A 26,305-nucleotide genomic window follows, 5' to 3' on the forward strand; every position below is an offset into this window, starting at 1 on the left:
GAAGAAGACAATCATTAAAAACCGCAACGCTTTGAGCCAGCCATCTGGCTTTGATAATGAGAAAATACAGTACAATGTGCCATCAACCGCCTCAAGCATGTCAAAACATGAAAAGTGGCTGCAATTTTACCTAGTTGATACAGTGAGCCATTCCATGGGTGCAAAGGACAAATTAAGGTTGGCTGTGCATGAAATTTGGGTAGAGAGAGGAGTTTTGTTGGGGAGGAGAGAGTGCGAAAATGTTGGTTATCACCACATGCAGTGACGATGCATGCGATACAGCTTCAGCAGCTTTCCAAGAGACTGTCAAGCTCATCAAGGTCAATAGTTTCTGGGATGCTGTCCCAAGACACAACGGAAGCTCCCATTGGAATCCAATGGTCATTCTCAACGTCCTTTCTAGACACGGCAGAAGCTGAGATCTTGGAATTGGGACTTTGCACAGAACATCCACTAGTCACGGTGTTGGGACGGGCTTCGTTGGCCCACAAATCATACTTGGGAAGATCATCGACAAAGGCGAGTTCCGATTCGGTTTCAGACATGACATCCAAGCCAGAGTCGATGAACTTACGTTTCTGAAGACCAGTGGCAGTTTGGGTAAACTCATGCTCATCATTTTCCAACGGAGGAGGGGGACCTCTGCCACGGCGACACTTGAGCCAGGGACGAGAAAGCGCGCCAAGGCTATCGGTGTTATCCAGATCATCAGCACTGTCAAACTCGGGCGAAGAAAGATCAACCTCTGGAGACGGGCTACGGGGCCGATATACTTCTATTTCGGCGGAGTCATCATCATCGTGGTCATTGTCATTGTCATCGTCACAATCCTCTTCCGAGGCAGATGTGTCGCTAGAATCTTCTGGAGACAAGAGGGAACGCACGCGGGAGTCTTTGGAAGAATTAGCCATGGCACTGGCTGCATCGGGCAGCGGCTGACGAGGACATGTCGTGAGAAAGAAGTATGTACGGCGGGGATGGACAGTCTCCAGTTCCTTGCCAATAGGACAGGGAGACTTGGGGGTCCACGAAGAGCGCTTGATGAAGCTGGAGAGACGCGAAGCCACGATGGCGGAGGGGTTGGTTGATCTGGGGAGAGATGGAAATGTCAGCATGAAACGGGACGCAAATCCAAGAGGGAGGCCCGGGGTTTACTTACTGTTGAAGTATGGTAAGGCGTCCGGAGAGAACAACCGTCAGTTCTTTGATAAGATGAGGCCGGTTTCCACTCGAATGAAGCTGCTGTATGGTGGCCCGGACGATCTCGTCATTGACGCCGTCCAGCAAAGGCAAGTTCAGACTATCATCAGATTCAGCACCGCTTTCAATCGCAGAATCGCCAATTCCCGGCGAAGGAGGGGGCGTGCAGTCGAATCTGGACGACCGGCTGTGGAACTTCTTGAGCCGCTTTACCTGCGGACCATCTGTTGACGACGAGGGCGCGCTGCGACGTGAGCGGCCGGCGGAGGCTGCGCCAGCACTAGGAAGCATACCGTAGCGCTGAGAGCTGGACTTGGCCCGCGATGCAGCGGCGGCCTTTTCAGCGAGCGTCATGGGGACATGGATGCCCAGCGAGGGGAGGGAAAGCGACTTGCGCCTGGTGTTGTAGGGCATTGCGGCTTCTTGGGGGGGAAGGGGAGGGGCTATGGAAGATGAGGCCGCGGAGACAGCACACACGTGTGGAGAAGCCGGAGTCGAGGTCTTGGGGGGAAATTATATGAGATGGGGGAGATGGCTAAGAATCAGCAGAAAACAAATGCAAACAAGAAGAAGCGCTATGAACGTGGGAGGCCAACGGGGTCGCAAAGACGGAGCAGCAAGCAGCGGGTGTGAGGGCGATGGTTTGTGAAGGAGGATGAAATAGAAGAAGCAAAGAAAGACGGGAGAAGCAGAGAAACCTGGAGCTGGCTCGTCCGGGAATAAAGAAGATAAAAAGTCGCACTGCTCAAACACGCCGAACTCTAGTGCGACGCTTACTTCTCCTCTGTTCTTTTCTTTTCTTGTTTGTTATCTTGTTTGGTTGCTACTCGATGCAAGTTTTTTTTTTCTGCTCCTTCCTTGTTCGCTGCATGCGCGCATGCCTCCATCCATCCATCCCCCCACTTTCTTTTTTTTTTTTTTGCCTTGATCAAATGCTCTGTAAAAAGAAATCAAGTGTGCCTGCCATTCCCACAGAAAAAAAAAGCAAACTTGTCTCATTCTGCCACCCATCTTCCTGCCTGACCGCCTTATTCTCCTCACAGACACGGGAAAAAAAATAATAGCCAGTAAGGCGGTGTGCCTCCGGCTGCAGCTCCACTTGCCGTTTCGGGAAGCAAATCAATCTTTGGGGCGGGGCTCTTGCCTGCACTCTGGTAACTAGTAACCAGCAACAAGTAACTACTTTGTATTATACCGCATCGTTGCCGCGGTGTTCCCTGTACCTTCCTTCGCGCCGGAGACCACGTTGAAGCCAATCTTGGCCTCGACTTTTTTTTTCATCCGCTTCTTCATTGGCCTCGGCTCCTCAAGTCTCTCGCTCTCGCTCACTCACCCTCACTCACTCATTCTTATGCACGAGATAACACAAATCGTCTCCCATGTCCATGCCCTGTAGACAAGGATACCCCCAGCCGCCCAAAACATCCCGCATCGCTAATGGAGAAAAGACCTCACTCTCAACTTCCTTTCAATGCTACAAATCACGCTTCAACAATCAGCCACAACTAACAGCAATCGTATTCGCATGGAAAATCCAGTATTCAATCATCGTGTGCGACGGCAAGAAAAAAAGAAAACAAGTCTAGAACAACAGAAATATATGCACAGAAAAAAATACATGAATTATTACAGGTCATGACGAGGGAACCTTGAAGAATGTTTGTCCCAGAATCATGAGGTGGTATACGATAAAAAAAGAGCCTGCCAGAAAACATCGGCGAGTAAAAGTAGACAGAGGATGACGTATTGTCACCAAGGAGGGACGACATTTGCCAAATGCCGCTTATACTATCCAGAGGCTGGTGTCGTTAACCGAGTTTCGTACTTGCAGAGAGTAACATTTGGCAACATGTTCTTTACTGTCGGAGAACAGCTGCGTAGCGTTCGGCAACCTAAATCCATTTTTGTAAGTATTTTGTCAATACAAGACATAACTGTCAGCACTGGTTTCATTTCATACCTCAGGATGCGCCTTTATAAAGGGGAGTTCAAAGAACATATAAGACTCGTTCTTTAGAAGCTCAACAACTGTCACCAGGATACCCCAAGGGTGAGTCCAGAAGGGAATCAACCGCTCCAACAAAACACGAGTAATTTGTTGTCGAATCTCGTTGGCATCGGGATCCGCCATATCAGACCCGAATATGGTGACAATAAGTTGGCTAAAGTAAGCAGTGTGTGCGTTAGGGTAGCGAAGCTGGTTCGCAATGCAAGCAATGATAAAGTAACGGGTGGATGCATCAACCTCGCGTATCAACATCGATAAAAACTTGGCGTCAGGTTGATCGGCACGGAAAACTTCATTTCCATCTTGTTGCGCTCGCTGGATAGCAAAGTTGGCCACGTGAATGGCGACCGACTCAATGATGGAAGGGTTTGCATGAACAGGCACGTAGCCGAATGCGGTTTCCTTGTGTTCAGGCTGGCGGATTGCATGTGCAATATACGCAACGACATCCTCCAAGGGACCGTTGCTCAGTGCCCGTTCAAGGACGTCGAGTAAGCCCAACTGAGACAAAGTTTCGTCGATGTTTCCAAACACCTTGGGCCCCTCCTTCAACTCTTGGAGACTTTCAAAGCGAACTCCAATGTGGACAGTTGCATTGGCATCAGTCGGAGTAGGTGCTGCTGTAAGAATAACAGCAAGGAGTTGAGCACAGTGGAAGGGAACATAACGACAAAGCTGGTTGTGGTAGGCTGCAAGGTACTCCGGGAAATCGTGTTGCATGATGATAAGTAGCTTGAGCGTTGCCCGATAAATATCCTTGGACACATCCTGAACATCTGGAGCTTTCAGTTGTTCACCCAGGTGGACCAATAATTGACAGAGAAGCTGAGTCACAACATCAAGACATTCAGGGCTGCCAATCTGAAGTAATACTGGAAGAAGAGAGCGACTCTGGACAAGACGAATCCATCCATAGCTGAAGCAAGGCAAAAGGCGAGGACTGATATCCAAAAGAGTGTGACTAACTGCCAACATCATACTCTCCATATCAGTACCAGATGTTGATTCATGGTGGCTGGTGATGTGAAGCATTATCAAAGATAACAACCTGTAGAAGACGCGCTGGGCAAACTGCTCTCGTCTTGTCTCATGGTGGTTGTACATCATCAGACGAACAACTGCGAGGCATGAACGAATGAATGCAGGCCGGTTCATCTGGACGTCCACTAGGGGGCTGTTAGGCCCAGAAATCGTGATGATAAGATGAGCCAGGGCGTCAACCGCAGAAAGATTGTCATTCGGCTGGTCAGGAGATCTTTGCTCGAATCGAGCTACTGAAATGTCAATCGCAGCACGTAGGAGCGCATACAAATCGTCGCGACTGTTGAGGAGCTTGCAAGCTTGCATTTGTTTCAGGAAAATTGGAAGCGTTTCCATTGCCTGTGGGTGCGCGCAGATGCTCATCCATTCATTGAACATGTACTCCATCTGCTCCCTTTGACTAGCTGGAGAATCAAAGCCAGACGCCTGAGATGGTGAAACCGATGCATTTTGAAGTTTGACCTTCAAACTCTGACACGCAGCATTTTCGGGTGACTCAACGATCCAGCTCCAAGCGGCTTCCAAGCTCCGGATAAGGTCTGCATAGAGAATGACAGGGCGTTCCGTGAACAATGTGAGATTGAGAATGTTCTCAAGAAGCTGCAAAGATATATCCTGTCGAGCCTGAATCGCCTGGGAAACAGTGGTATCAATGACGTCCCAGTCAATAAGATCAGTAGACATGAGAGAGGACAGAATGGGAGTGTGAAGAATGAATTCAGGGGGCTGTTGGCGGAACATTTCTCTTATCTTCTTGTTGACAGAGGGACTGGACATTTTGCGCAGAGAATCGAACACATGAAGATATGTCTCGACAGCAAGGACGCTGTCTGTAGAGTTGAATGTCGCGTTTAGAACCTCTCTAGCAGCATACAGCGACAGGTCCTCGGAACTTTGAACAACGGATATGATGGTTTGTAGGAGAGCATCATAAACGTCAATGATTGGATGAGGGCGAGGCAAGCCATCAAAGTGCTCTCGAGATAGATCCGGGGAAGCAGACACCCGCTGTTTCAACTCATGAAGAAGCTTCAAAAACCTCGTGGCAAGAATGGGTAGATCGGCTTGACGACTTGCAGAAACATTATTCGCGAGGTATGGCTGTCCCTGAGTGTTGTTGCCTGGAGGCGGGTTGGGAGTTTCAGCCGGCGTCGCGGCTGGAGGAATGGTTCCACCAAACTGTTCTTGCAGAGGGTCAGGTCCAAGAGAGCGATCGGCTTCGGGTCCAGGTGGAGGTTGAGCAGCTGGAGCATTACCATTTGATCGTGGATGACGAGCAAAGTCCTCATAAATTGCCATTTGTTCAGGGGTTAATCCACGCATTCCATCAACCAGACGGTAGGGGTCCGGAATAGCAGATGCCCAACGATCTAATGGGCGTGCGGCAAAGGGTTCCATTGGCTTTTGGGCCCGGCGTAGACGACGAGCCTCAAACTCGGGTTCAAGAATTTCTTCAATTTCAGGAACTGCCCGATCCTCAGCCTGCTTTTCAATGACACTGCATCCAAGATCTACATTGGAATTCACACACATCAAAAGCGTGCCCTCTGGAAGGTTGTGTGAGGCTTCGGCAGAAAGTTGACGCATGTAGTTTGTGAAGGTGGCCCGCAAGGGGTCCTTGCAGGTAACCAACGCAAGACTACCAGCAGTAGACTTGACCATGTTCACGGCAGAAGTGCGCAACTTTGTCTCGTCGGGTTCAATAGAAAAGTCCTTCAAGATCATTTGCTGTGTTGAGATAGCTGCAATAGTGACCGACCGATCGACAACTGGCTGTATGATGTCACTAATGGCACGAGTAAGTGCGGTTCGCACAAGTTCATGCAAGCGGGTAGGTGTAATAACCATCTCATTTGTCGGTGGAATCTGCAGTTGTTGGCTGATATCGGGAAGCTCTAATATGACCGGCTGTGAAGCTAGTCCAATAGGTACGCCAACATTAGCAACGCCTACACCGTTAATTGAAAGACCTTCGTAGCCATCGGGTCTATCAGGCAGTACACGGTCAACAGGAGGATCGGGAGGTGAAGGACGTTGCAGAATGCCGTCCGGAGGTTTGATGCTTCGGTGATCAAGATTAAGCCCTTTGCAAAGAACTTCGATCTCAAACTTGAGGTTCAACTTGATCGAGGCCTCATGATATATGGCAATCAAGAGATGAATAATATCCATAAGCCAGGGATTGGGTGGCTTGAAGACATTAGATGAGGCACCTTGAATCAAGACTTTACAAACGAAAGGTATCACGGTAGACAGACGATCCGTATCATGAGCCTCAAGCAAAAGCTGTTTGAAGGCAATGTTTTTGTGCTTAACCGGCTTGTCGCGAGCCAGTGTCAAAAGGCCGAGCCAGCCCGCAAGATTCTTCAAATGCCCACGCTCAGTCGCATTAGCCTTTGTGACATCGGAGTTAATCAAACGAGACACGCTGAAGTAGGTTTCACGAAGAACCTCCGACCACAAGCTTTGATGATCCAGAATCTTTACTAAATCAAGATACAAGTTGTGGTAGTTTGGTTGCATTTTAGCACGTTCTTCAACCAAATGGCCTGCAAACCAATGAAGATATTTGTGCTCCAAAATTTGTTGAATCTCATTGGAAGTACCAGTGAGTTTTTCTCTTGTAACATTGTTCAGAAGAAACTGTATTTTGTCTTGTTTCTTGGCATCTGGGTCCTCAAAGCCAACACCGACTGGAGGTGGGTCAACATGAATTGAAGAGAAAGGTTGGGCGCTATGACGACCGGGAGATGAGGATCCCATGCCGAGGCCAGCTTCGCCATTCTCAGCATACCCAACCAGGATACTGCCATCCTGCCCATGGGAAGTCTCCTCTAAAAACAACAAAGCATCACGAAGCTTCGGCCAACTCTCGGAAGCACGAAGGTTGGTGATTCCAGCAAGCTGGTGAGCAAAGGCTGGCCATTCGCGGAAGCGGGGGCTGATAGTTTGAAGAGCTTGGAAGCCAAACTTGAACATTGCCTTGTCTGGTGGGTAGTCACGCACCGCTTCAAGAATCATGTGAAGACCAATCTTGAGAGGAAGGCCAGAAATCAACTTGTGGGAAATGATTCCACCAAACAGGACGGCTGTTGTCGCAAGAGCTTCGACTGGATAGTCTTTGTAATGAGCAAATTCATCGAAAAGGCCATGAATCATGCAAGCAAAAACATCCTGATCGAGAGGGTTTCGTGACGTCTTGTAGACACGTAAAATATCAACGATTTCGCGAACTTCAACCTCAGCTCCGTACATCTTTTTGTAGTGTATTTCCATTTTGTTGTTGGCCTCGGGTGGGAGCTCATTACCTTTTTGTCCGTTGCTGTCGATAATGTCGTCAAAGCCTTCGCCATAGTTGATAAGACGTGGGTAAACAGTAATACAGGCCCGTTGAGTTCGAATCAGAGTAGCAGTCGGGTTGCCCGCCAAAAACTCATCAATTATGTTGAACAAGGCGTAGACTGTCTTGACCTCCAAGGATGTGTTACCAGATCCTCCAGGTGTATTTTGCGTTCCCTCGAAGTTTGCCTTGATAATTAGAAATTGCATGAGATTGTTTGCCATCTCTGTTCGGTTTTCGAGATGACGTTGAGCCCACATTTTGAAGTCAAGACGACCTTTGGAATGTGCTAGTGCAGCAAGATCGATTCCAAAGCCATTCTCAATGTGAACAAGATCATCCAACCAACCGTGGTTGACAGCATGCTCAAATATGTACGTGAGGTCTGCAGGACTAGCAGCATGTGCATCAATCAGTCGTCGCACAACCCACTCACGATCCTTTCTCCACAAACTTTCGAGGACGAAATCCCATGGTTGCGAGCGTTTGTAGAAGAAATTGTCAAACAACGATGCCAAAGTTTCAACCGCCATGGCGGGCCAGGGCTTGGGCACACCAAAGGCAGAAACAACGAACAAGTCAAGATTGGGGATAACCACTTCCTGGAAAAGCCTCTTAGCTTCAGAACTTTGTGATGCGTGGAGGGAGTTTAGCGCAGCATGGAAAACAGCGGACATGGCCGATGCTGAGACCAATGGATGACGAATAGCATATGCAGCACGCTCCTTGACCGCCGGAGAGCAGTCTGCGTAGGTACTAAGGGTTATTGTCGGTACAAGACGGGGAATAGTTGTTGCATCAAGGCTCTCGGGAGTCAGGCTCGCAAATGCACAAACAAACGACAGGTTGGCTTCAGGATTTTCCCAAGTTCCGCCCCATAACTTTTGGAGGTCAAGCGGTGGTTCAATAGTATCATCTTGAGCAATTGGGAGAAGCGCTTTGTACAAGGCGAGGAACTGGCTCCGAGACACACGAACCGACTTGTGGTCGAAAAAGGAGGGAATGTCTGACCAACGGAAGGAATTCGGTACGACTTTGCGCAGGGAAGAAATTAAAACGCTAGGTTTAAACTCGGGATTCCGACTGATGGCTGAGTAGAGCAGAGCAATGGAAACTTGAGGCTCGCTAAGATGGATACTTTGGGGTCTATTGCGCAAAAAGCGAGCACATGAGATTTCATCCTTGGTGAACTCGGCGCCGACTTTGTGCATGTAGAGGGCAAGCATATTGGGAGATACATCAGCCAACAGTCTTCCGAGATCCAGTGCGGCCAGAATCTCTGAAGGGGGTGCTTGGCCATTTTGCATGTCAGCAAAACGCTTAGAGATCTTTGCCGTCAACTCATTTTTAGAAGCCATATTGAAGTTCGGGGGTGGATATTGAATGAAGCGGTCCAAAATGAGAGCTAGGAAGTCGGGAGTTAAGTATTGATGGTGTGGGCCGTCGGGTCGTGAAATCATGTCAGAAAACGCGGTGAAGTTGGCAGATAGAATAGCGTCTCCTGGGCAATTGAATTGATGATGTTAGCAACATGTTAATCTGCGAATGAGGTGCACATTGCAAACACACCTTTGGTCTTCAAATCGGAGCGGGGGCCAAGTTTAAAGGCGAGGGCAAGGATGGTTTTCTCCAGGGGGTCCAGTTTGAAATGGTCCATGAAGGTCGAAAGATCAAAGTCCCTAAAGATATCTTCAGAGCCGGTCTCTATGGCCTCGGCAATCTTGCGGGCTTGGTCAGGAACAGCAGCGATCTTGTCCATTTCGTTGGCAATGAGCTGAAAGTTGCCAGAAGCTGATGCTTGAGCCGTACGGCTCAGGCCGGGAAATATCTGGGAGGCATTTCCGGCTATAAGCCTGGCAAAGTATTTTGAAAAGACTTCCATCCCGTTTTCATCTACAAGCTATTGGGCGGTACTGTTAGGATCAATTTGAACGGGGGCAATGTTGGCGGGTGAGGAAATTACAATGCCAGTGAAGGAGTGTATGTACCTTGCGGAGTTGATCAACTTGAGACTCCCACTTGCTTCTATCTTTATCGTCTGTGATAGCTCCGAGAAGCAGATAGACCTGGGCAACGACTATCTTAGTCAAGGAGTTGCTCCCAGTCGGGCTGTTGATGTTGGGACTGGCTCCCGCACTGAGAATTCCGACGTGCGAGATCGACGGACGAGGCGAGTGACTGGTTCCTGTCTGGAGGGAGTGCGCAGAAGGAGTTGGAGAAAACGATCCACCCCTTGGTTGTGGTACCATGAGGTTGTTGTGGACGTTGAAGGGGAGCTGGTCGATGTGGCGCGAGACTGCCAGGTAGTGGCAGGGCGGCTACCAAGGAAGTTTTAAGTGTGTCTGCGACGGGGGTATGGATTGACAAGAGTAGTCGAGTTGGCGTCCGTTGCGTGCGCGAGGCCGAAGGTCGCGGTGGTTGTGGGTGCGGGTGTGGGTGAGGTTTCGAGAAGTGAAAATTAGAGGTGGAGAGGAGAGGTGGCGAGTAATCAGACGAGCGAGAGCAGATCCAATGCAGACAGACAGACTCGTGGAGTAACTGAGGCAGGTCCAGAGAATGCTTTGAACGCGAGAAAGCTTGTGATGGGAAAAAAGCGGCAGCGGCAAGGCTGGAGGGAGCAAAAGGCTGAGCGGGGGAGATGAGATGTCTATGTTGAGGTGAACCATAAAATGTCTGTACAGCTGGAATTTTCCCGAGAAGCTAGAGGAAAAAATAAACTGAAGAGCAGATGCAGGCGGTACGCACTCGACAGCACAGGAAAGTGGATGGATGAAATTCGCAGCGGCAATGCAGTTCGGCTTCAAGCCTCAAAGCAGTTAAACACGATGAAAATGGAATAGGTGGCTTGGAATTGTGGTGGTGCTGGAGTTGGAGATGGGGTGGTTTGGTTTGGTTTGGAAGAAGCGGGTGGGCACGAGGGAAAGGAAGGCAAGGCAAGGGTGGTGGAAATCAGCCACGGCAAACGGGCAGGCACAACACAGCAGTGCAAGCACTCTTGTACGAGGAAGTAACTACTACTGGGTTGTGCACTAACTAACTAACTAGTTAACCAACTTGTTCACTAACTGCAACTACTGCACATGTGTGTGTATGCCTCTCTGCCTCTCTCCGTCCTGCAAACAGGCCCGTCAACCTCTTGCCCATTGAGCTCTGCCCCTGCCCTGTTCGCTCGCTCTTGTCCCGAGGCTAGCAAAACCAGCAGCCCCACAAATCCGGGGCAACCTACGCATCACGTGCTTCAGTCACGTGCCGCCAGTTCTCCTCCATGGATGGCTCCATGTTCTCGCAAGCTTTCGGAACTGGCCTCCTCAGAACAGGATGCAATCTACAAATTGGCAGCCAGAACTCCAGGGTTAGGCCCGTAGGTGACACGTTGCCCTGCCAACCGTGTGCAGATGCTAAGGGTTTGCCAAGTATGCAAAGACATTGCATTGCATTCATGAGCTACTCACGGGAATCTAGTAAATAGCTCCATGTCGGAGAGATCTCTGCTTCCCCTCTCACCAGCAAGATACACGACGGCAGCAGTTTCCAGGCTCCAAATTACATTGCTTTGCTGCTATTCACAGTCCAATCTCGAGATCATCGATATTTGCTGCTTTACTTCACCCACGCAGGCCGTCATCCAACGACTACATCCCCGCTACTTGGGCATCAAGCCATAATGCCGGCCATTGTGGGAGATGCGCCTGTAGTGGCGCTTTCTTGTGAGGACATGAACATGACGTGACATGCTCGGTGGCCCCGGTGTAAAGTGTCGTCTCTAACATCCAAATCTACCGTCTAGTTGCAAACAACTTTTGGGGCAAAGAGGATGCTGGCGTAGGACCTCTCCTCCTTCGCATGCATGCGGCGAAACAAACATGTGACGAACTCAAGACTTTTTATACGGGTGGGTGAGCACGCGCGCGACATGCTGAAAAATCCATCTGCCCAGAAACTAATCCTAGGCTTTTGCTAGCACGTGCTTCCATCGAGGATGAATATGCTCGTCGTCTTCTATCACTTTGCAAGAAGCCGCTCGGCTCGCAGGAGATGGGCGGCCTTAAGCTCTCCATGGACACTCTCAGGGGAGAAGTTGAGGCCATGGCCAAGCAGCATCAGAACATCGCAGCACAAATGAAGAGCGAGCTTGAAGAACCTCTGTCCGCCTTTGCTGGTGCTATGAAAGAGCGCCGAAAGATTGTCCAGAATGGCATCGAAAAACTGCTCAAGACTAAGATGCAGCAGACCCAACATGTAAACAAGGTGCGTCCTAGTGTTGCTGCCATGTATGTGCGTGTTGTATAGAGTTCGTATCTGACTGACAGAAACCCTGGAATTAGACCAGAGATAGATATGAGCAAGAATGTCTCAAGATCAAAGGCTATCTTGCACAAGGTCATATGGTCATGGGCCAGGAAGAACGCAAGAACAAGGCCAAATTGGAAAAGACCCAAATCGCGCTTGCATCATCAAACTCAGAGTATGAGACCGCTGTCAGGGTTCTGGAAGAAACAACGGCTCGTTGGAACCGAGAATGGAAATCCGCGGCGGACAAGTTCCAGGACCTGGAGGAAGAGCGTCTAGACTTTACCAAGAGCAGCCTCTGGGCTTTTGCAAACATTGCCTCTACTGTTTGCGTGACAGACGACGCCTCTTGTGAAAAGATTCGCCTATCTCTGGAGAAGATGGATGTAGAAAAGGACATCGTGTCCTTCATCACGGAGAGAGGCACCGGGCAGGAAATTCCCGATCCGCCCAAGTACATCAACTTCCGCCGAGGCGATGTAGACATTACCTCGGAGCAATCCGAAGACGAAAACTACTCAGTTGCCCAATTCCCTCGGAGCATCAACCCAGCGTTCAGGACATCCTCGCCGCAACCATCTACATATGAATCCCACCATGAAGCGCGTGCTATTGCTCCTAATAATAACCCGGAAACCCAAGTTGAGCCCTTCTCGGTATGTATAGCAAACTACGACAATATAACCCAGCTCACCTCTGGACCCAATATCGAATATGATACTGAATGTTGAAAATATCACCAGGGACGTCCGGACAACCAACTTGCAGCGTCACCGGGAGTGGCCGCTCCCCACCAGGCAGCCATCCAACCTCCACCTGCTGCACAGCCTACGCAACTCCAGCGACAGGGAGCCCCTCATCCCCAATCTCCCGGCCACATCCAGCCACAACTTCGCGATTCTTCGCAGTTGCACTCTCAGGCTCAGGGTCAACCTCAGCAACGTACCATGGTTCCAGCTCCCAAAACTCTGCAACAAGGCCAGGTAACAATTCCGGCCCCAGGACCCAAGGTAACAAATGTACCTCTTGATCCCTACCCCGTGGCCGGCCAGATAGATTATGACGGGATGGAGTCACCCTCAAATCCTGACTCCAAGATTGGCCACACTCAACTACCCGCTTGTGACTCTGAGGACCGCAGTGGCCATTCAGACCCCGCCTCTATCTCCAATATTGAGTCTACTGGCGCACCAACATCGGTTTCAAGACTGGCCGACCATGAGCACGTTGCAAGTACAAATATCCCGGAGACAGGCAAGCGGGTTATGAAGAAGCGCAGTGGCTTCTTCCAGAGTCACAGTCCTTTTAGAAGAAAGAGCACAAAGGATAAAGATACAATTACACATCCTCCCCATCCTTATTCCCCCCAGAAACAGACTACCACACAGCATCAGCATTCACAATCTGACCAGTTGCAGCGAACTTCCACCGGCCCCGGACATGCCCCACCTCAACAACATGTCCAACAACTGCCTCCCCAGGCCATTTCTCAGTCATCTGTAGAAGTGAAGTCTTCGTCCATGTCAAGTCGCAACACATGGAGCGTCAAGCAGAACCATGGAGCTAAACAACCCAATGCATACCCTCCCCATCAAGTACAACATCAGCAACAACACCAACCGCAACAGCAGCAGCAACAGCAACACCTACCACCAACCTCCCGACTCATTACATCCGGACGAGATGCTAGCCCCGATCCAATTGAAGCCAACGCCACCTTGGCTCTTGGGGTTGGACCCAATGTCTTGCCTGTTTCCACGGATTCCGGACGAAACAGAGGCGGTTCCTCGCCTACCAAGGATGAAGACCACCCCATCGCCATGGCTCTAGCCGAACTCAAAGATGTCTCGGCCAACGTCAAGCAGTCGTCGAGCCGGGTATCTATTGATCGTTATGCAGGAATCGCAACACCCGGTCCTGGATTCTCTGCAAACAGCGCTGTCCAGGCTGCGAAGCGGGGTACACCTCCGCCTTCTTATGATCAACAGGTCCAGCGACTGGGAGCTCCCCCACCAGCACACACAGCAAGGGCTATGAAGGAGGCGTCAGAAAAGTTTGTAGGCCAAACTCGCAACATGTTTGGGGAGTCTGGAAACTATTCGTCTGCCTCACTACCGCGCACAGGAACGCGCCATGTGCCCCGGGGGAGCGGAGATAGCCGCTCTACTTCACCAGCGCCTCTACGTAACCCTTCGCGTATGGGTGACGACAGGAGGTCTTCGCATCGCTCCGTATCTCCTGGTCCCCAGGGCGGACATCAGCAAGTTCGCTCAAGTTCGCGGGTGAGCATGCATAACAACAGCATGAACAAGAGAGTGTCGGATCAGTCCTATTACCGGCCGGATACTCGGAATGGACCCATGGACCATTCCTCGCAGAGTCGGCCCGGAAGTAGCCACATGGGCGGTGACATGAGCATGCAGCTTGCGTCGCCGTCTGATGCAGACTACGGGATGCAGATTGAACGCGCGGGTAGCCGACCTGCCAGTCGGCCTGGAACAAGCAACAGCTCACGCACAACAGGCTTTTACGACAACAACAGCCAGGGAAGCAGTCGGCAGCGCAGCAAGAGCGTTGCCGACCCATCCCGGCAGTATTCGCGGGATGGACGCCCTATTCTGCACCTTGGTAAGTCACATGAATGCAATGCAATGCGCTATCTGTTTGTGTTTGTTGGATTAACTAAGCTGACCGTGTGTTGATGTAGCGCGCGCAATGTACATGTACCAAGCGGCCATCCCTGAGGAGCTTGGTTTCAGCAAAGGTGACACGCTGGCCGTCCTCCGACATCAGGATGATGGTTGGTGGGAAGCCGAGGTTCACGGTGCAGGAGGACGGGTAGGACTGGTTCCAAGTAATTATCTCCAGGCGATTTAGTTCCGGGGCAGGATTGCCAGGATTTCACAGTTTCTTGTTTCTAGTTGTGCTCTTTAAATTGTATCTTGTGCCATTGTGTTTTTTTATATACATCTTGGTTGGACATGTGATCTTATCGGCGATCTCTTGAGTGTGGTGGAACAAAGATTGTGGGCCAAGCCTATTCTGTTCACCCATCAAAGCAACTACCTCCATACATAGATGGCTGCATGGTTATCTCGATTCAGGGATGGTTATTGCCCAAACTTTAGTTCTCAATCTCAATCGTCACTGCACAAAATCTACAGCGGTCAATTCTTTTCTTTCTCTTTTGTACCCTTCCTCTCACTGTCATTATCAAATCCAGGAAGGTAACACGGACAGAGGACAAAAAAATAAAACCCTAACTTCACACTACCACCCTATGAGGTGAGTCCTGTATCAACTTCCGCCTCACCAAAAAACCGCCATGATATCGCGTATCATCCACATGGCCACATCCAAGACGGCCGCCAAAGGCGTGCTCAACGTGGGAATTCTGGCCACGAGCTACGCCATTACGTTTTTCCTGTCCGCGCTCGCCGTCGCGCTGTTCCATGCCAAATATGTGCCTGACCATTCCATCACCTGGCCTATCTACTTGCAATATGGGTTCGTTGTCTCCCTATCGCTCCGAGGGTGGTGGACACGCCTTTTCGGGATACGCTACGCCTTGCTGCAGCGCCTCTTTCTCTCTCTCTACTGACTCGCGAGCTTTTGCAATCACAGCCAAGGATACAACCCGTTCAGTCTGACGGTTCTCGGGGATAAACTGCCCAGCACAAATCAAGACTACGACATCTCGGTCGTACTCTCGCTGCCGGCGTCGCCCCAGAACATGAATCTAGGAAACTTTATGATTGAGGTTCTGATGATTTCGTCGGCGGCTTCGCAGGACGATGCACACCTCATGATCCACGCAACAAGTCCGTCTCTATCGGCGCTTACGTTGGCCAAGGCGCTGCCCCAAGATTCACTGCTGTTTAAATCCAGGCGCCCTGCTCTAGTGCCTCACCGAGATCCTCTCGCCGCTCTAGTTCGGCGGGTCATGTTTCTGCCCTGGTATGCTATGAGTGGTTCTAGGAGTTGCATGACGGTTGAGACAACGCTTGCTGAAAGGATCCAATTCGCCAATCGCGCCCAGCTGCCAAAGGTTATCTTTGTCGATGTGCAGGCTGGCCAGACAATCCAGACATACTCGGCTTCGATCAAGTTTGTTGCCAGAATGCACGGCCTTCGCTACTTGATGTACCACTACAGAGCCATATGTTATGTGGTCCTGACCAGCCTTTTCTGGGCTTCTTCCATGGGCTTCATGACGGTGACATGGTTCATCTGGCTGGCGTTGGCCAAGCTCTCACCGAAACGCTCGCTTGGTGATGCAAGTGGACAGAATCTGCCATTTGACTACAAGCCTGGGGTATGTAGAGACAGCGGCGCACCATATCTCCCGATAAAACAGGAGAATGAAGATGAATCCCTGGCAGCAGTGACGGAAGAAAACACACAAAAAAGGGACAGGCACAAGGTTCACATCAAGGTCGAGGAAGAGGAAGACGACGGTTCCACCGCTATCAAGGCCGAGCCAGATGGGAACGAGAGCTTTCGTAAAGGCCACAACACGGAGAAACAAGACGAGATGGAGTCGCTGTGTTCCAATGGCAGTGCGAAAACGGGTGGAACGAGCAGCGGCCGGAGTAGCAATGATGGCGGTTCGGAAATACGTCAGCGTTTAGGGCGAGAGACATGAAGGCGGGGAGGGGAGAGGGGAGAGGGGAGAGGGGAGAGAGGGGAGGCGGTGGTAACCCTTACAGTTCTTGTCAGACGAGGGTCGAGGGTTGTGAATGCGGCACCTAGGTAGAGTCAGCGTTGCGGAACCCTATTCCTTGCATTTTCAGATTTTCATTGACATTGATGGGGAGGAACTAACTCGTTATTGTATTGTAACTAGTTAGTTGTTGTTTTGTTTTGTGTTGTGCATTTGTCTGTCTTCTCCAGGGAGAAGTCTGTTTTTCATTTTTTTTTTTCGTTTTTTTCATTTTTCTTTTTCGAAAAGATTATGAGCTACCCCAATCAGATCCTGCTGCAACTACACTACACTACACCGCAGCTTTTGTCTTTCTGGCCAATCAGGAGTTAGTCACGGGGAGAGAAAGATGGTTGGTCAGCTGGTTTAGCTATGAAGAAGAGAAGCTTGTGGTTTACATAGGCCCGTCTGTGGTTTAGGGCTTTGGCAGCCTGTAGCCCAGTAAAGCAGCGAGTGAATTTGAGGGGGCCTTCTACGCCTTGTATGTGCCCTGTTTTTCCTTGACTTGTACACATGGTCCTCACCGCCTTCTGGATATATGCATATCAGCTGGCAAATATTGGCAGACTAGAGCTCACTAAAGCTAAAGCCCACTACCAACACGCTCCAAGCGGCGCGGCCCTTGGAGTTGATGCATAACTGTGGACGTACAATTAATCAACCTCGGTGTCTCTTAACACAAAGCCTCTGTGCTATTTCCGCTCTGAGCTGAACGCAACTCAACACAAAACAAAGAAAGCACCCACGCGCTGCCTGTGAAGTTGATTGCAATCCTGGCTGCAAATCCAAGATATCGCCGCCATCACCACCGCCAAGTTCACGCACATCCTTAAACCCTCGGATCTCTCAGCATCCAGATGTACGACTGCTACGCCTAGAGCCATCGCTGCCCGGTCCTGGCAACCACAACAAATCCACATCTGAACCCAACGTGAAATCTTCCTGGGAAATCATAACCTCTTTTTTTTTTACTGTTTCTTTGTTGCGTCGTCGGTCTCGTCTATATCCTCGACTATACCCATCTCTCTCTTCCCACTGATTAGCACATACAGTGCCAGCAATCCATCAATCTCCACCGCAACCCGCCCGCCAAATTTACTCTTTCATTTCTGCCACTCACCGCACTCAACTCTCAACTCTCAACTTCCTTCGTCCCCTTTCTACTCTACTCTCCTTGGCCGTCTCGACATCTGTTCTATCTCTGCTCACCGCCACCATGCCGTGCTTCAAAGGCATAGCTGTCAGTATCCACGCCAATGGCGCACCAGTCCCTGAACACGGACTCCAGAAACAGTCTCGGTTTTCTCGAATCAACACCTACATTCCCGTGCCACAGCCGACGCTGGCCCCCGGCACCAACAAGCCCGAGCCCGCCCGCTTTGCCATCTCCATCACGCTGCTGACGCCCGGCCTGGCCATTCCCTACTCGACCCCGAAATCCACCCCCGAGTGCCCCAAGCCCAAGCCCCAGTTCGTCGGGGGGCTTCCCGGGCCGGGCGAGAGCTCCAAGTCTGCGAGCAGCGTAAGCCCCTACATTCCCGTCACATCGTCTCAGAACGAGACGATTGCTGCCTATATATACTTTGACGGCCGTGCCAAGGAAGAGGTGGCTACTCTGCTGCGACCGGGCGAAGAAACATGGGTCAACAGCCGATGGGTTCAGGTTCCTGTGTCCGAGGGCGGTGGCCTGGCTGAACGCGAGTTTCTCTTCCGCGAAGTCGGCCTTGAGCGGTGGCTGAACGGCCTTGACCTCAAGGGACACGACGCTGCCGAGAAGCTCCAGCGTCGCCGCGAAAAGTTTGAAGCCCGCCGCAAGCGTGACAAGTCTCGCCAGAGTCTTGCAACCAATGGCCACCGAGGCACTCTTCGCTACGGTGCCGACGAGGCCTCGCCCTTGGAGGCCGTTCACGACGACGAACTGTCCATGTCAGACGACGACGACGAGCCTCCTGAGGCTACCGGCCAGATCAAGGTCGCCATGTTCCGCGTCTTGGCTTCGGGAGAAATCAGAAAGGGCGAGTATTCGCCGCAGTTTGATGCCCACGATGACGACGAGGAGGGCGAGTCCAATCAGGCCGGCGTCGAGGCTGACGTCGAGCACACTACGAGCTTCGCCAAACCCAAATCTCTAGACCCAAGCACTATCAGTACTCAGACCGTGACGGGAATTGACGGCCCCGATAAGCCCTATGCAACATTTACCTTTTTCTACCGCGGCCAGCGTAAGTCTTTCTCTCTCTCTTTCTTCTTGGCTTCAAGCTTCTAACTCTATCCAACTTGTCCGTCACCAGGCCAGCTACAAAAGATTGGCGTGATTGGCGCCAAGCCCGTCACCGACAGCCCCATTGCAGCCAAACGTCGCTCTGGGCAGCTTGATTTCGGCACTCTGAGTCCTCTCAAGACTACTGGCACTGTCGGGTTTTCTGCCTTCCGCGAGTCCAACAATGATTCTTCCAGGAGACGAAAGAGTCTCAAGAAGAACACCAGCGGGAACAATCTCAATGATGACAGCGAAGACGACGACGAGGACAGCCCCATACTCAATAAGATGCAAGATGGTGATGACAGGGACCCCTCTGTAGCTCCTGACGATTCAAACTTTGGTCCAGAGCTCACCGATGGCGTGAATCGCATCAGGGTACGTTATGTTCTTTCTCCCGAGCCTGAAACCCCAAACTACGGAAGCTAACAACTACGCATGAACAGCTCAAGCGAGCCCATTCCGTGGACCCTGAAAGACCAAACGGGTCTGATGCCTCTCATCCCAACGGCGCTTCCTCCCACAACGCGTCTTCCACGACTTCAAAGGGCGGCATGCTCGAGGCTCTCAGCGAAGAGGGCAACGGCGTTATAGGAAGCCCACTCAAGAAGCACCGGCCATGCGACAGTGCCTCAAATGAGATGTCGCCCTCTCTCTTCTCTGCCGCTGCTGGCCTCGCCGCCATCACGGGCATGGATTCCATGACTTCAGTGTCTCCCACTACGGCTGGGATTGTGCCACCTGCTGCGCCTGTGCCATCTGCCCACCCCACGGCCATGGAAGAGGAGGAGGAGCTATGAGGCTATGAGGTCTGTTGTCTATTGAAAGCAGGCAATTCAAATCAAGGGAGTATACGCTTTATTTCTTTTCTTTCTGTCTTGTTTTTTTTCTTGGTTCATTTCCTACGTTTTACCAATGGCCGTGTGTTGCTGGAGAGTGACGGCTGCCACTCTTCTTCTTTCTGGGTATAAATGGATATACAGTTGACTGGTGGTCAGTTAGACGGTGGCTCATATCGAAAAAAAGAAACAAGAAAAAGAGAGAAAGAAAACAGAGTTGTGGCATGGACATGCCGATGAACTCTGTGTTTTCTTTTTCTACTTTTTTTTTCTTTTCTTTTGCTTGTAATAACAAATTTTTCCCGTCTGTCTCTACAATAAATAGTTCATACATACATAGATACAGCAATGGTGCCGCTAAGGAGAGAGGGTAGTTATGATGCGGATGCACCATGTTGCAGAAGAGACGGAGAGCTTATTATCGTGCCTTGTTCACGAGCACATATTTCACTTTGTTTGCTGAAGAGATTGACCGATGATCAAGATATTTTCTTTTTTTTGACTACAATTCTACCACAAGCAAAGAGAGTTTTGCCATTATTCTAGTTCTAAATCAAAAAAAAAGCTTCGTTTCTACTCTTGAGTCCCGGTTAGCAATCAAGTCGACTGACAGGCGCGCAAAGGGAGTGACTTGTGTGTGGAAAGGAGAGAGGAGAATCAGAGATAAATGGTGTTTTAGTGATCAACATGAAAAATTCAGTTGGCCGTTCTTAAGAGCAAAAACATATCATCATGGAAAAAAAAAAAAAAAAAAAAAGAGGTAAAGAAAAAAATCTTTGCAAGAGATAGGCTTTGACTTACCATTATATGTTGTCACCAAAACAGTCGCAGTGCCATTTTGCTGCGAAATTTGCCGCGATGGATGTGTGTACGTGACAAAGTTTGTCGGCGCGCTGCAGGCCACGCAAAAAAAGTTTTTAAGGGTGGATATGCATGTATCCAACACCCCACCATTTATGCGCGTATGCCGAAACCTCTATACATGCATGGGTCTTCCGATAGCCGCATATAGAGTCCCGTGCACTAAACCGTACAGTGCATAATGGCGCGCAGGTTCGGGGTCTCTGTTCTGGTGGGTTCTACAGAGAGGAGGAGGGAATTCTATGATTCTAGAGAGAAGAGAGGGGGGGCATTTGCTATTTGCTGCTGCTGCATCAACCCCGCCAAAAAAACGAGACCCTCTTTCTCTAAGAGCACCAGAAATTGATTTGATTTGATCGGATCGGGCTTGGGGCGTGTTCCTTTTTGTCCAGACATACATAACGAGATAGTTTGGGTGTTTGGTTCTTCCTTCTTCCAACCCATCTTCACCCAGCAAAAAAAAGAAAAAAAAGTCTAGCTATTAGCAACCAAAAACACCTTCAAGATGGCTGCCAGTAAGTTGTTCGAAAAGCTTCTCGAAACTCTGCCCGTCTCGCATCTCGGGCTCCTCGCTCAATGTTCGAGAAAGTCCCGCGTGCGCAGTTGGGCACACCCCCGCAATCTTTTCCCCCCGTCCGTGGCTTGTCGGATCAGAGAGGAGAGAGCCCACGCCTGCGAACATGGTCGACCCGCCGCCCGCCGTGCTGCTGGATCATGCCGAATGCTAACTGTCTGCCGCTCGTGTCTCTAGACTTTGAGGAAGTGGCGAGTAAGTAGCACACACTCTCCACCAACGCGTCCCGTCTTCGCGACGACGGGGCTTCGTCAGGAACTTGGACTGTTGTTTGCTCCCCCGACGCACGTACACATACTAAGCGCTTTGCAGAGCAATTCGTCAAGTACTACTATGACACCTTTGCCGAGGACCGCAAGAAGCTCACCAACCTCTACGTAAGGCCTCGCCCGTCTTCCCACCTGCGTCTCCTCCCCCTACGGTCTGCTAACGCTTCCTTGTCTTGACAGCGCGAGAACTCCATGCTGACCTTTGAGTCGGCCTCTACCCTCGGTGCCGTCAGCATCACCGAGAAGCTGTCGGTATGTTCCACGCACGCGCTCCTTGTGGCACCCAAACTCCTGGAGTCTGCCAGACACAAACTAACTCTTCACTCCAGGGCCTGCCGTTCCACAAGGTCAAGCATGTCGTCAGCACCCTTGACGCCCAGCCGACCGTCCAGGACGGTGTGCTTGTCATGGTCACCGGCCAGCTCCTGGTAAGTAGAACACGCCCGGTCCGCTGCCTCGCCCGCCCAGACGCACTCAAACTAACCATCTCCATCGCTCTCACCAGGTCGACGAGGAGCAGCGCCCCATGAACTACACCCAGACCTTCCAGCTGATGAAGGACGCCTCGGGCACCTACTTTGTCTTCAACGACATATTCAAGCTGGTTTACGGTTAAGCAAACAGACTCTTTTTTTTTTAAACAAAAAAAAAGCCTCTGTTCTTGACCGTCTTGCTGAATACTAGCATATCCCGGATGTGATTTTTTTTTCCCACTTGATTTGTCAAGCACCATCACCATCCATGCATGTTTTTGAACTCGCGGATGCTTTATTCCATAAGGGCAATGTAAATTCATTTACAAATAATGCTTTCCAGCCTCCATCAACCATGCATGAACCGTGAACTGTGATTTTCTAGATCCCATCTCTTCGGCCTAACGCGTCTCGTTCCGGAGAATTTGCCCCTCAGAACACCAAACTCCGTGACGCCGTTAGGGTTAATACTTGGCAAGCACATCAGATGGGTTTACAGACATGGCACGGCACTGCTTGCAACTCTCTTCAAACCAAAGGCAAAAACTTTTGTAAGACCAATGAGTGATACGCTACGGACAGATACACAGAAAAAAAACAGAGTACAAACGTTGAAGAGGGCGGTCAAGTAACGAACACCTCTCATAAAATTCCATTTGCGCCATGCCAACCCATGTGTATGTATACCCCAGCAACCGCCCCAAAAAATGACGTTGAAAAAAAAAAGACAAGACTCAGTTAGTCAAGCGGATATATTGGAAATGACCGCTGTGATTCTCTGTTCCAGACCCGATTTTGTTTTAGCTTTTTTTTTAAATCTTCTGACAGTTGTCCTGTTTAGACCTTCAGGGAGTTCTCAAGGGCCTTGCGCTTCTTCTCGATGCGCTTGACGGCCTTGTCACCCATGATACCACCACCCCACTGCTTGCGGGCAGCCTCGTTCTTCTCGAGGTAACCCTCCTTGACGGCGGAGATGAGCTTGGACAGCTCGTTCTTGTCCTCGGCGCGGACCTCGGTCAGGGCCAGAACGGCGGCAGTCTATTGGGACTTTGTTAGCATCGGGCCGAAGAAATGGATTGTCTTGGAATCTCAATGATGGCTTACCTTCTTGTGGACGACGGTACCGAGACGAGCCTTGCCCTTGATGATGGCGTAAGGGATACCCATCTTGCGGCACAGAGCGGGCAGGAAGACAACCAGCTCAATGGGGTCGACGTCGTTGGGGATCAGGACCAGAGAAGCCTTCTTGTTCTCAATCAGGCCAACAACGTGGTTGAGACCGTACTTGACGACGTAGGGCTTCTTGGAGACGTCCTCCTTCTTCTTGCCCTCCTTGATGGCGGTGGCCTCCTTGAGCAGACGCTCCTTCTTCTCGGCAGCGGTCTCAGGGCGGTACTTGTTCAGAAGCTTGAAGGCCTGAGCAGCGGTGTTGCGGTCCAGGACCTGCTGGAACTGAGCCAGAGCCGGGGGAACCTTGAGGCGGATGCTCAGGACCTTCTTCTGGCGCTGGAGGCGCACATACTCGGGCCACTTGATCATACGCGAGACATTGCGCTTGGGCTGGATGTCCTGACCGATACCGTAGTTGCGGGGGCGCTTCTCGATGAGAGGGTTCTGCAAAGGGGTGGGTAAGACGTCAGCAATCAATCGCCAAGGTAAAATGGCAAGGGGGTGGGGATGAATTAACTAACCTTGACGGTCTTCTTGACACCAGCCGACTTGACGCCAAACGGCGCGGGGGCAACCTTCTTTCCAGACTTGGGGGGCTGTCATTGAGAAGAAGACAATTAGCGACTAGGTCTGCTATAAATATCTTCATAGACTCTAACGAGAACTTGAACGGCACCCTTTTACGGGTGACCGAGCCGAACTCCAGCCATGTATCATCACGAGATCTTGCTGTTTTTCAAGCCAAGAATCAAGCGGGAAACACGCAATTATGCCTCACGAGGAAAGCAATAATGTATTGTGCAATGATGAGGCTTTTCTAGCAGGGACTGCTAAAGAAGAGAACTCTATTTCTTCATGATATACTTACCATTTTGACTGTCTTGCGCGAGATTTGGTCTGCGGAATATGCTTGAGCAAGGGAAATCAATTCAGAGGCGAACTCAAGAACTTTTTTTTTTTTGCACCATCAAAATATGAAAGGCCAGCGACTATTGTGGGGCAGTGGGCTTCGGTGTGCTAGACCCACATAGGGCTATACTGACATCCCAAATGTGGCTGACATAAGTGTGGCTGAAAAAGATCGGATACCCTTGTGCCTCAATACGTTTGTCGTCGATTGGCCAAGGCCAAAGGGTTGCCTCAATTCAGAGAGAGCTTGCACGCTTAGCGGGTAAACGTAGGAACGCTGAAGATCGCGGGGACAAGTCTGTACATAGCGAGAACTAGTAAAGTAGACCTCCAAACGACAACACACTTGATCTTCCTTATTTACTTCTTGATTCCGGCCCTTATTATACGCATTTCCCAAATGCCGCCTCCAACGTGCGCAAGATGTAAAACAGCCCGAGCCGCCGTTAAACGACCAAAGAATCACGATAAACTCTGCAAGACCTGCTTCATCTTTGTTTTTGAGGAGGAGGTGCACCATACCATCACATCCTCCGGACTCTTTCACCGCGGGGAGCGCATCGCTATCGGCGCCTCGGGCGGCAAGGACTCTACGGTTCTGGCGTCTGTCTTGGAGACATTAAACACCCGACATGATTATGGCCTGGAACTAGTGCTTTTGAGTATTGACGAGGGCATCACGGGTTACAGAGATGATTCTCTGGAAACTGTAAAGCAGAACGCCATTGACTATAATATGCCTCTCACAATTGTCGGATATGGAGAACTCTACGGATGGACCATGGACCAAGTGGTGGACGTTATTGGCAAGAAAGGCAACTGTACCTATTGCGGCGTGTTTCGCCGTCAAGCTCTCGACCGAGGCGCAAAACAGCTTGGCATCAAGCACATTGTCACTGGGCACAATGCCGATGACATGGCAGAGACAATCTTGATGAACCTACTTAGAGCCGACGTGCCCCGGCTTTCAAGAAGCACGAACATAGTGACAGGCACTGGGACAGAGGACGTCAAGCGGAGCAAGCCCTTGAAGTATTGCTATGAGAAGGAAATCGTGCTCTACGCCCACTACAAGAAACTCTTGTATTTCAGCACAGAGTGTCTGTATAGTCCAGAGGCGTTTAGAGGAACGGCTCGCGCTCTCATTAAAAACCTGGAGAAAGTCCGCCCTTGTGCGATTTTGGACATCGTCCGCAGTGGCGAGGACATGGCAATATTGGTTGACCAAAAGTCCGAACCTAATCAATCCAAAGGCTCTGGGATTGCAACAGGGGCTAGTAGTACCTGCAGCCACAATCCCGACGAGGCCAGCCCACCGCTGCCGGCTGGTGAGGCAGAGCATGGGGATACACCGAACCAACAAGCCCAGAGGCCCCCTGTACCGCCTGCCGCAAAACAACATGTGCCTCGCCAGACAGCCAAGAGATGTGAGAGATGCGGCTTCATGTCGAGCCAAAGTATCTGCCAGGCGTGTATGTTGTTGGAGGGCCTGAACAAGGCACGTGGAGGAGTCGAGTTATGAATAGAGAGCAGCATTTGAATATCAAGCGCTATACATATCTACACAACAAGATGTGAATTCTATTCGATGTGTGTTCTGTTCTACTATATATTGTAGACAGGCTGCTTGAGTCTGTATTTCTGTATCTGTATCGTGTGCATGGCCTCGCCAAAGTGCTGTTCTGGCTGTGAGGGCACGACCTAGGTAATATTTGCGCTGCGGATGAATCAGAGTCGCGGTTGGACCTAGACAGGATGAAGTTAGCTATGGGACCGAGAAACACCAGCGATGAGAAGTCTGCAATACCCTCCATGGATTATTGAGTTCAAAGCCGGGAGGTGCTTTATAATTATCGGTTTGGCCTCTGAGATTGCCGGTAAGCCGCATGTCTCTGTCCATCACTGCGAGTTTCCTTGCGGTCAGTATGTGGGTGTCATTGAAGAAGGTCGGGGATCAATCGATCGTAGATGCTGGCTGTAGAGAATGGATTTCATCGTACTTTGCTGTAGAAGAGAGTTAGCAAAGATGGAATTCCAGGTAGCAACAAGGTCGTTGGTTGTGACTTACTCTGTCCCAGTCATCGAGGGCCCAGCGAGGAGCTTTCCAGCCGTTCTGCCAGTACTTGACGGCACCGAGGCCAGCGCCAGTGACGCCGAACATCTGGTGGTTGTGAGCGATTAGTTTGCCATTGAGCCATGCGGCAGGATACACGGGAGAAAACATACAACAGTGATGATCCCATAGGGAATCAGAGCTTCAAACGGAACAGGCATTGTGGGTGGGGTGCTCTGCAGTTGAGGCGGGAGTAATGGCGTGTGTTTTCTTGGTATTTGATGGCGATTCACGATGTCAAGCATTCGGGGGGTGC

The 26,305-nt window shown here is 50.6% G+C and overlaps 9 protein-coding genes across 9 annotated transcripts; 5 read left to right on the plus strand and 4 right to left on the minus strand.

Annotated features, from left to right (window-relative positions):
• Positions 1-284: 284 nt before the first annotated feature.
• Positions 285-1,614, minus strand: BROUX77_003476 (uncharacterized protein; the record flags this gene model as incomplete). Its single annotated transcript, XM_073748131.1, has 2 exons — positions 285-1,089; positions 1,160-1,614. The coding sequence occupies 2 exons, from the start codon at positions 1,612-1,614 to the stop codon at positions 285-287; spliced, it is 1,260 nt and encodes a 419-aa protein (XP_073605901.1).
• A 1,442-nt stretch (positions 1,615-3,056) lies between these two features.
• BROUX77_003477 (uncharacterized protein) lies at positions 3,057-9,838 on the minus strand (the record flags this gene model as incomplete). Its single annotated transcript, XM_073748132.1, has 4 exons — positions 3,057-3,092; positions 3,161-9,090; positions 9,159-9,489; positions 9,578-9,838. The coding sequence occupies 4 exons, from the start codon at positions 9,836-9,838 to the stop codon at positions 3,057-3,059; spliced, it is 6,558 nt and encodes a 2,185-aa protein (XP_073605902.1).
• A 1,415-nt stretch (positions 9,839-11,253) lies between these two features.
• Positions 11,254-14,756, plus strand: BROUX77_003478 (uncharacterized protein; the record flags this gene model as incomplete). The annotated part of the gene is made up of 6 exons (XM_073748134.1): positions 11,254-11,296; positions 11,377-11,481; positions 11,551-11,837; positions 11,915-12,535; positions 12,623-14,507; positions 14,587-14,756. 6 exons carry the CDS (start codon positions 11,254-11,256, stop codon positions 14,754-14,756), a joined length of 3,111 nt encoding a protein of 1,036 aa, XP_073605903.1.
• Positions 14,757-15,612: 856 nt separating this feature from the next.
• Positions 15,613-16,524, plus strand: BROUX77_003479 (uncharacterized protein; the record flags this gene model as incomplete). Its single annotated transcript, XM_073748135.1, has 1 exon — positions 15,613-16,524. The coding sequence occupies one exon, from the start codon at positions 15,613-15,615 to the stop codon at positions 16,522-16,524; it is 912 nt and encodes a 303-aa protein (XP_073605904.1).
• Positions 16,525-17,797: 1,273 nt separating this feature from the next.
• On the plus strand, positions 17,798-19,641 carry BROUX77_003480 (uncharacterized protein; the record flags this gene model as incomplete). The annotated part of the gene is made up of 3 exons (XM_073748136.1): positions 17,798-18,803; positions 18,873-19,219; positions 19,288-19,641. 3 exons carry the CDS (start codon positions 17,798-17,800, stop codon positions 19,639-19,641), a joined length of 1,707 nt encoding a protein of 568 aa, XP_073605905.1.
• A 1,405-nt stretch (positions 19,642-21,046) lies between these two features.
• BROUX77_003481 (uncharacterized protein) lies at positions 21,047-22,000 on the plus strand (the record flags this gene model as incomplete). The annotated part of the gene is made up of 6 exons (XM_073748137.1): positions 21,047-21,056; positions 21,293-21,310; positions 21,428-21,492; positions 21,565-21,636; positions 21,714-21,812; positions 21,890-22,000. 6 exons carry the CDS (start codon positions 21,047-21,049, stop codon positions 21,998-22,000), a joined length of 375 nt encoding a protein of 124 aa, XP_073605906.1.
• Positions 22,001-22,694: 694 nt separating this feature from the next.
• BROUX77_003482 (uncharacterized protein) lies at positions 22,695-23,898 on the minus strand (the record flags this gene model as incomplete). Its single annotated transcript, XM_073748138.1, has 4 exons — positions 22,695-22,895; positions 22,962-23,471; positions 23,549-23,623; positions 23,896-23,898. The coding sequence occupies 4 exons, from the start codon at positions 23,896-23,898 to the stop codon at positions 22,695-22,697; spliced, it is 789 nt and encodes a 262-aa protein (XP_073605907.1).
• A 438-nt stretch (positions 23,899-24,336) lies between these two features.
• Positions 24,337-25,458, plus strand: BROUX77_003483 (uncharacterized protein; the record flags this gene model as incomplete). The annotated part of the gene is made up of 1 exon (XM_073748139.1): positions 24,337-25,458. One exon carries the CDS (start codon positions 24,337-24,339, stop codon positions 25,456-25,458), a length of 1,122 nt encoding a protein of 373 aa, XP_073605908.1.
• Positions 25,459-25,856: 398 nt separating this feature from the next.
• Positions 25,857-26,210, minus strand: BROUX77_003484 (uncharacterized protein; the record flags this gene model as incomplete). Its single annotated transcript, XM_073748140.1, has 3 exons — positions 25,857-25,940; positions 26,005-26,097; positions 26,163-26,210. The coding sequence occupies 3 exons, from the start codon at positions 26,208-26,210 to the stop codon at positions 25,857-25,859; spliced, it is 225 nt and encodes a 74-aa protein (XP_073605909.1).
• Between the last annotated feature and the right edge of the window lie 95 nt (positions 26,211-26,305).

Source organism: Berkeleyomyces rouxiae, assembly GCF_048999995.1.
Source record: "Berkeleyomyces rouxiae strain 22BRR77 chromosome Unknown BrBRR77_ptg000003l, whole genome shotgun sequence".
Lineage (NCBI taxonomy): Eukaryota > Fungi > Ascomycota > Sordariomycetes > Microascales > Ceratocystidaceae > Berkeleyomyces > Berkeleyomyces rouxiae.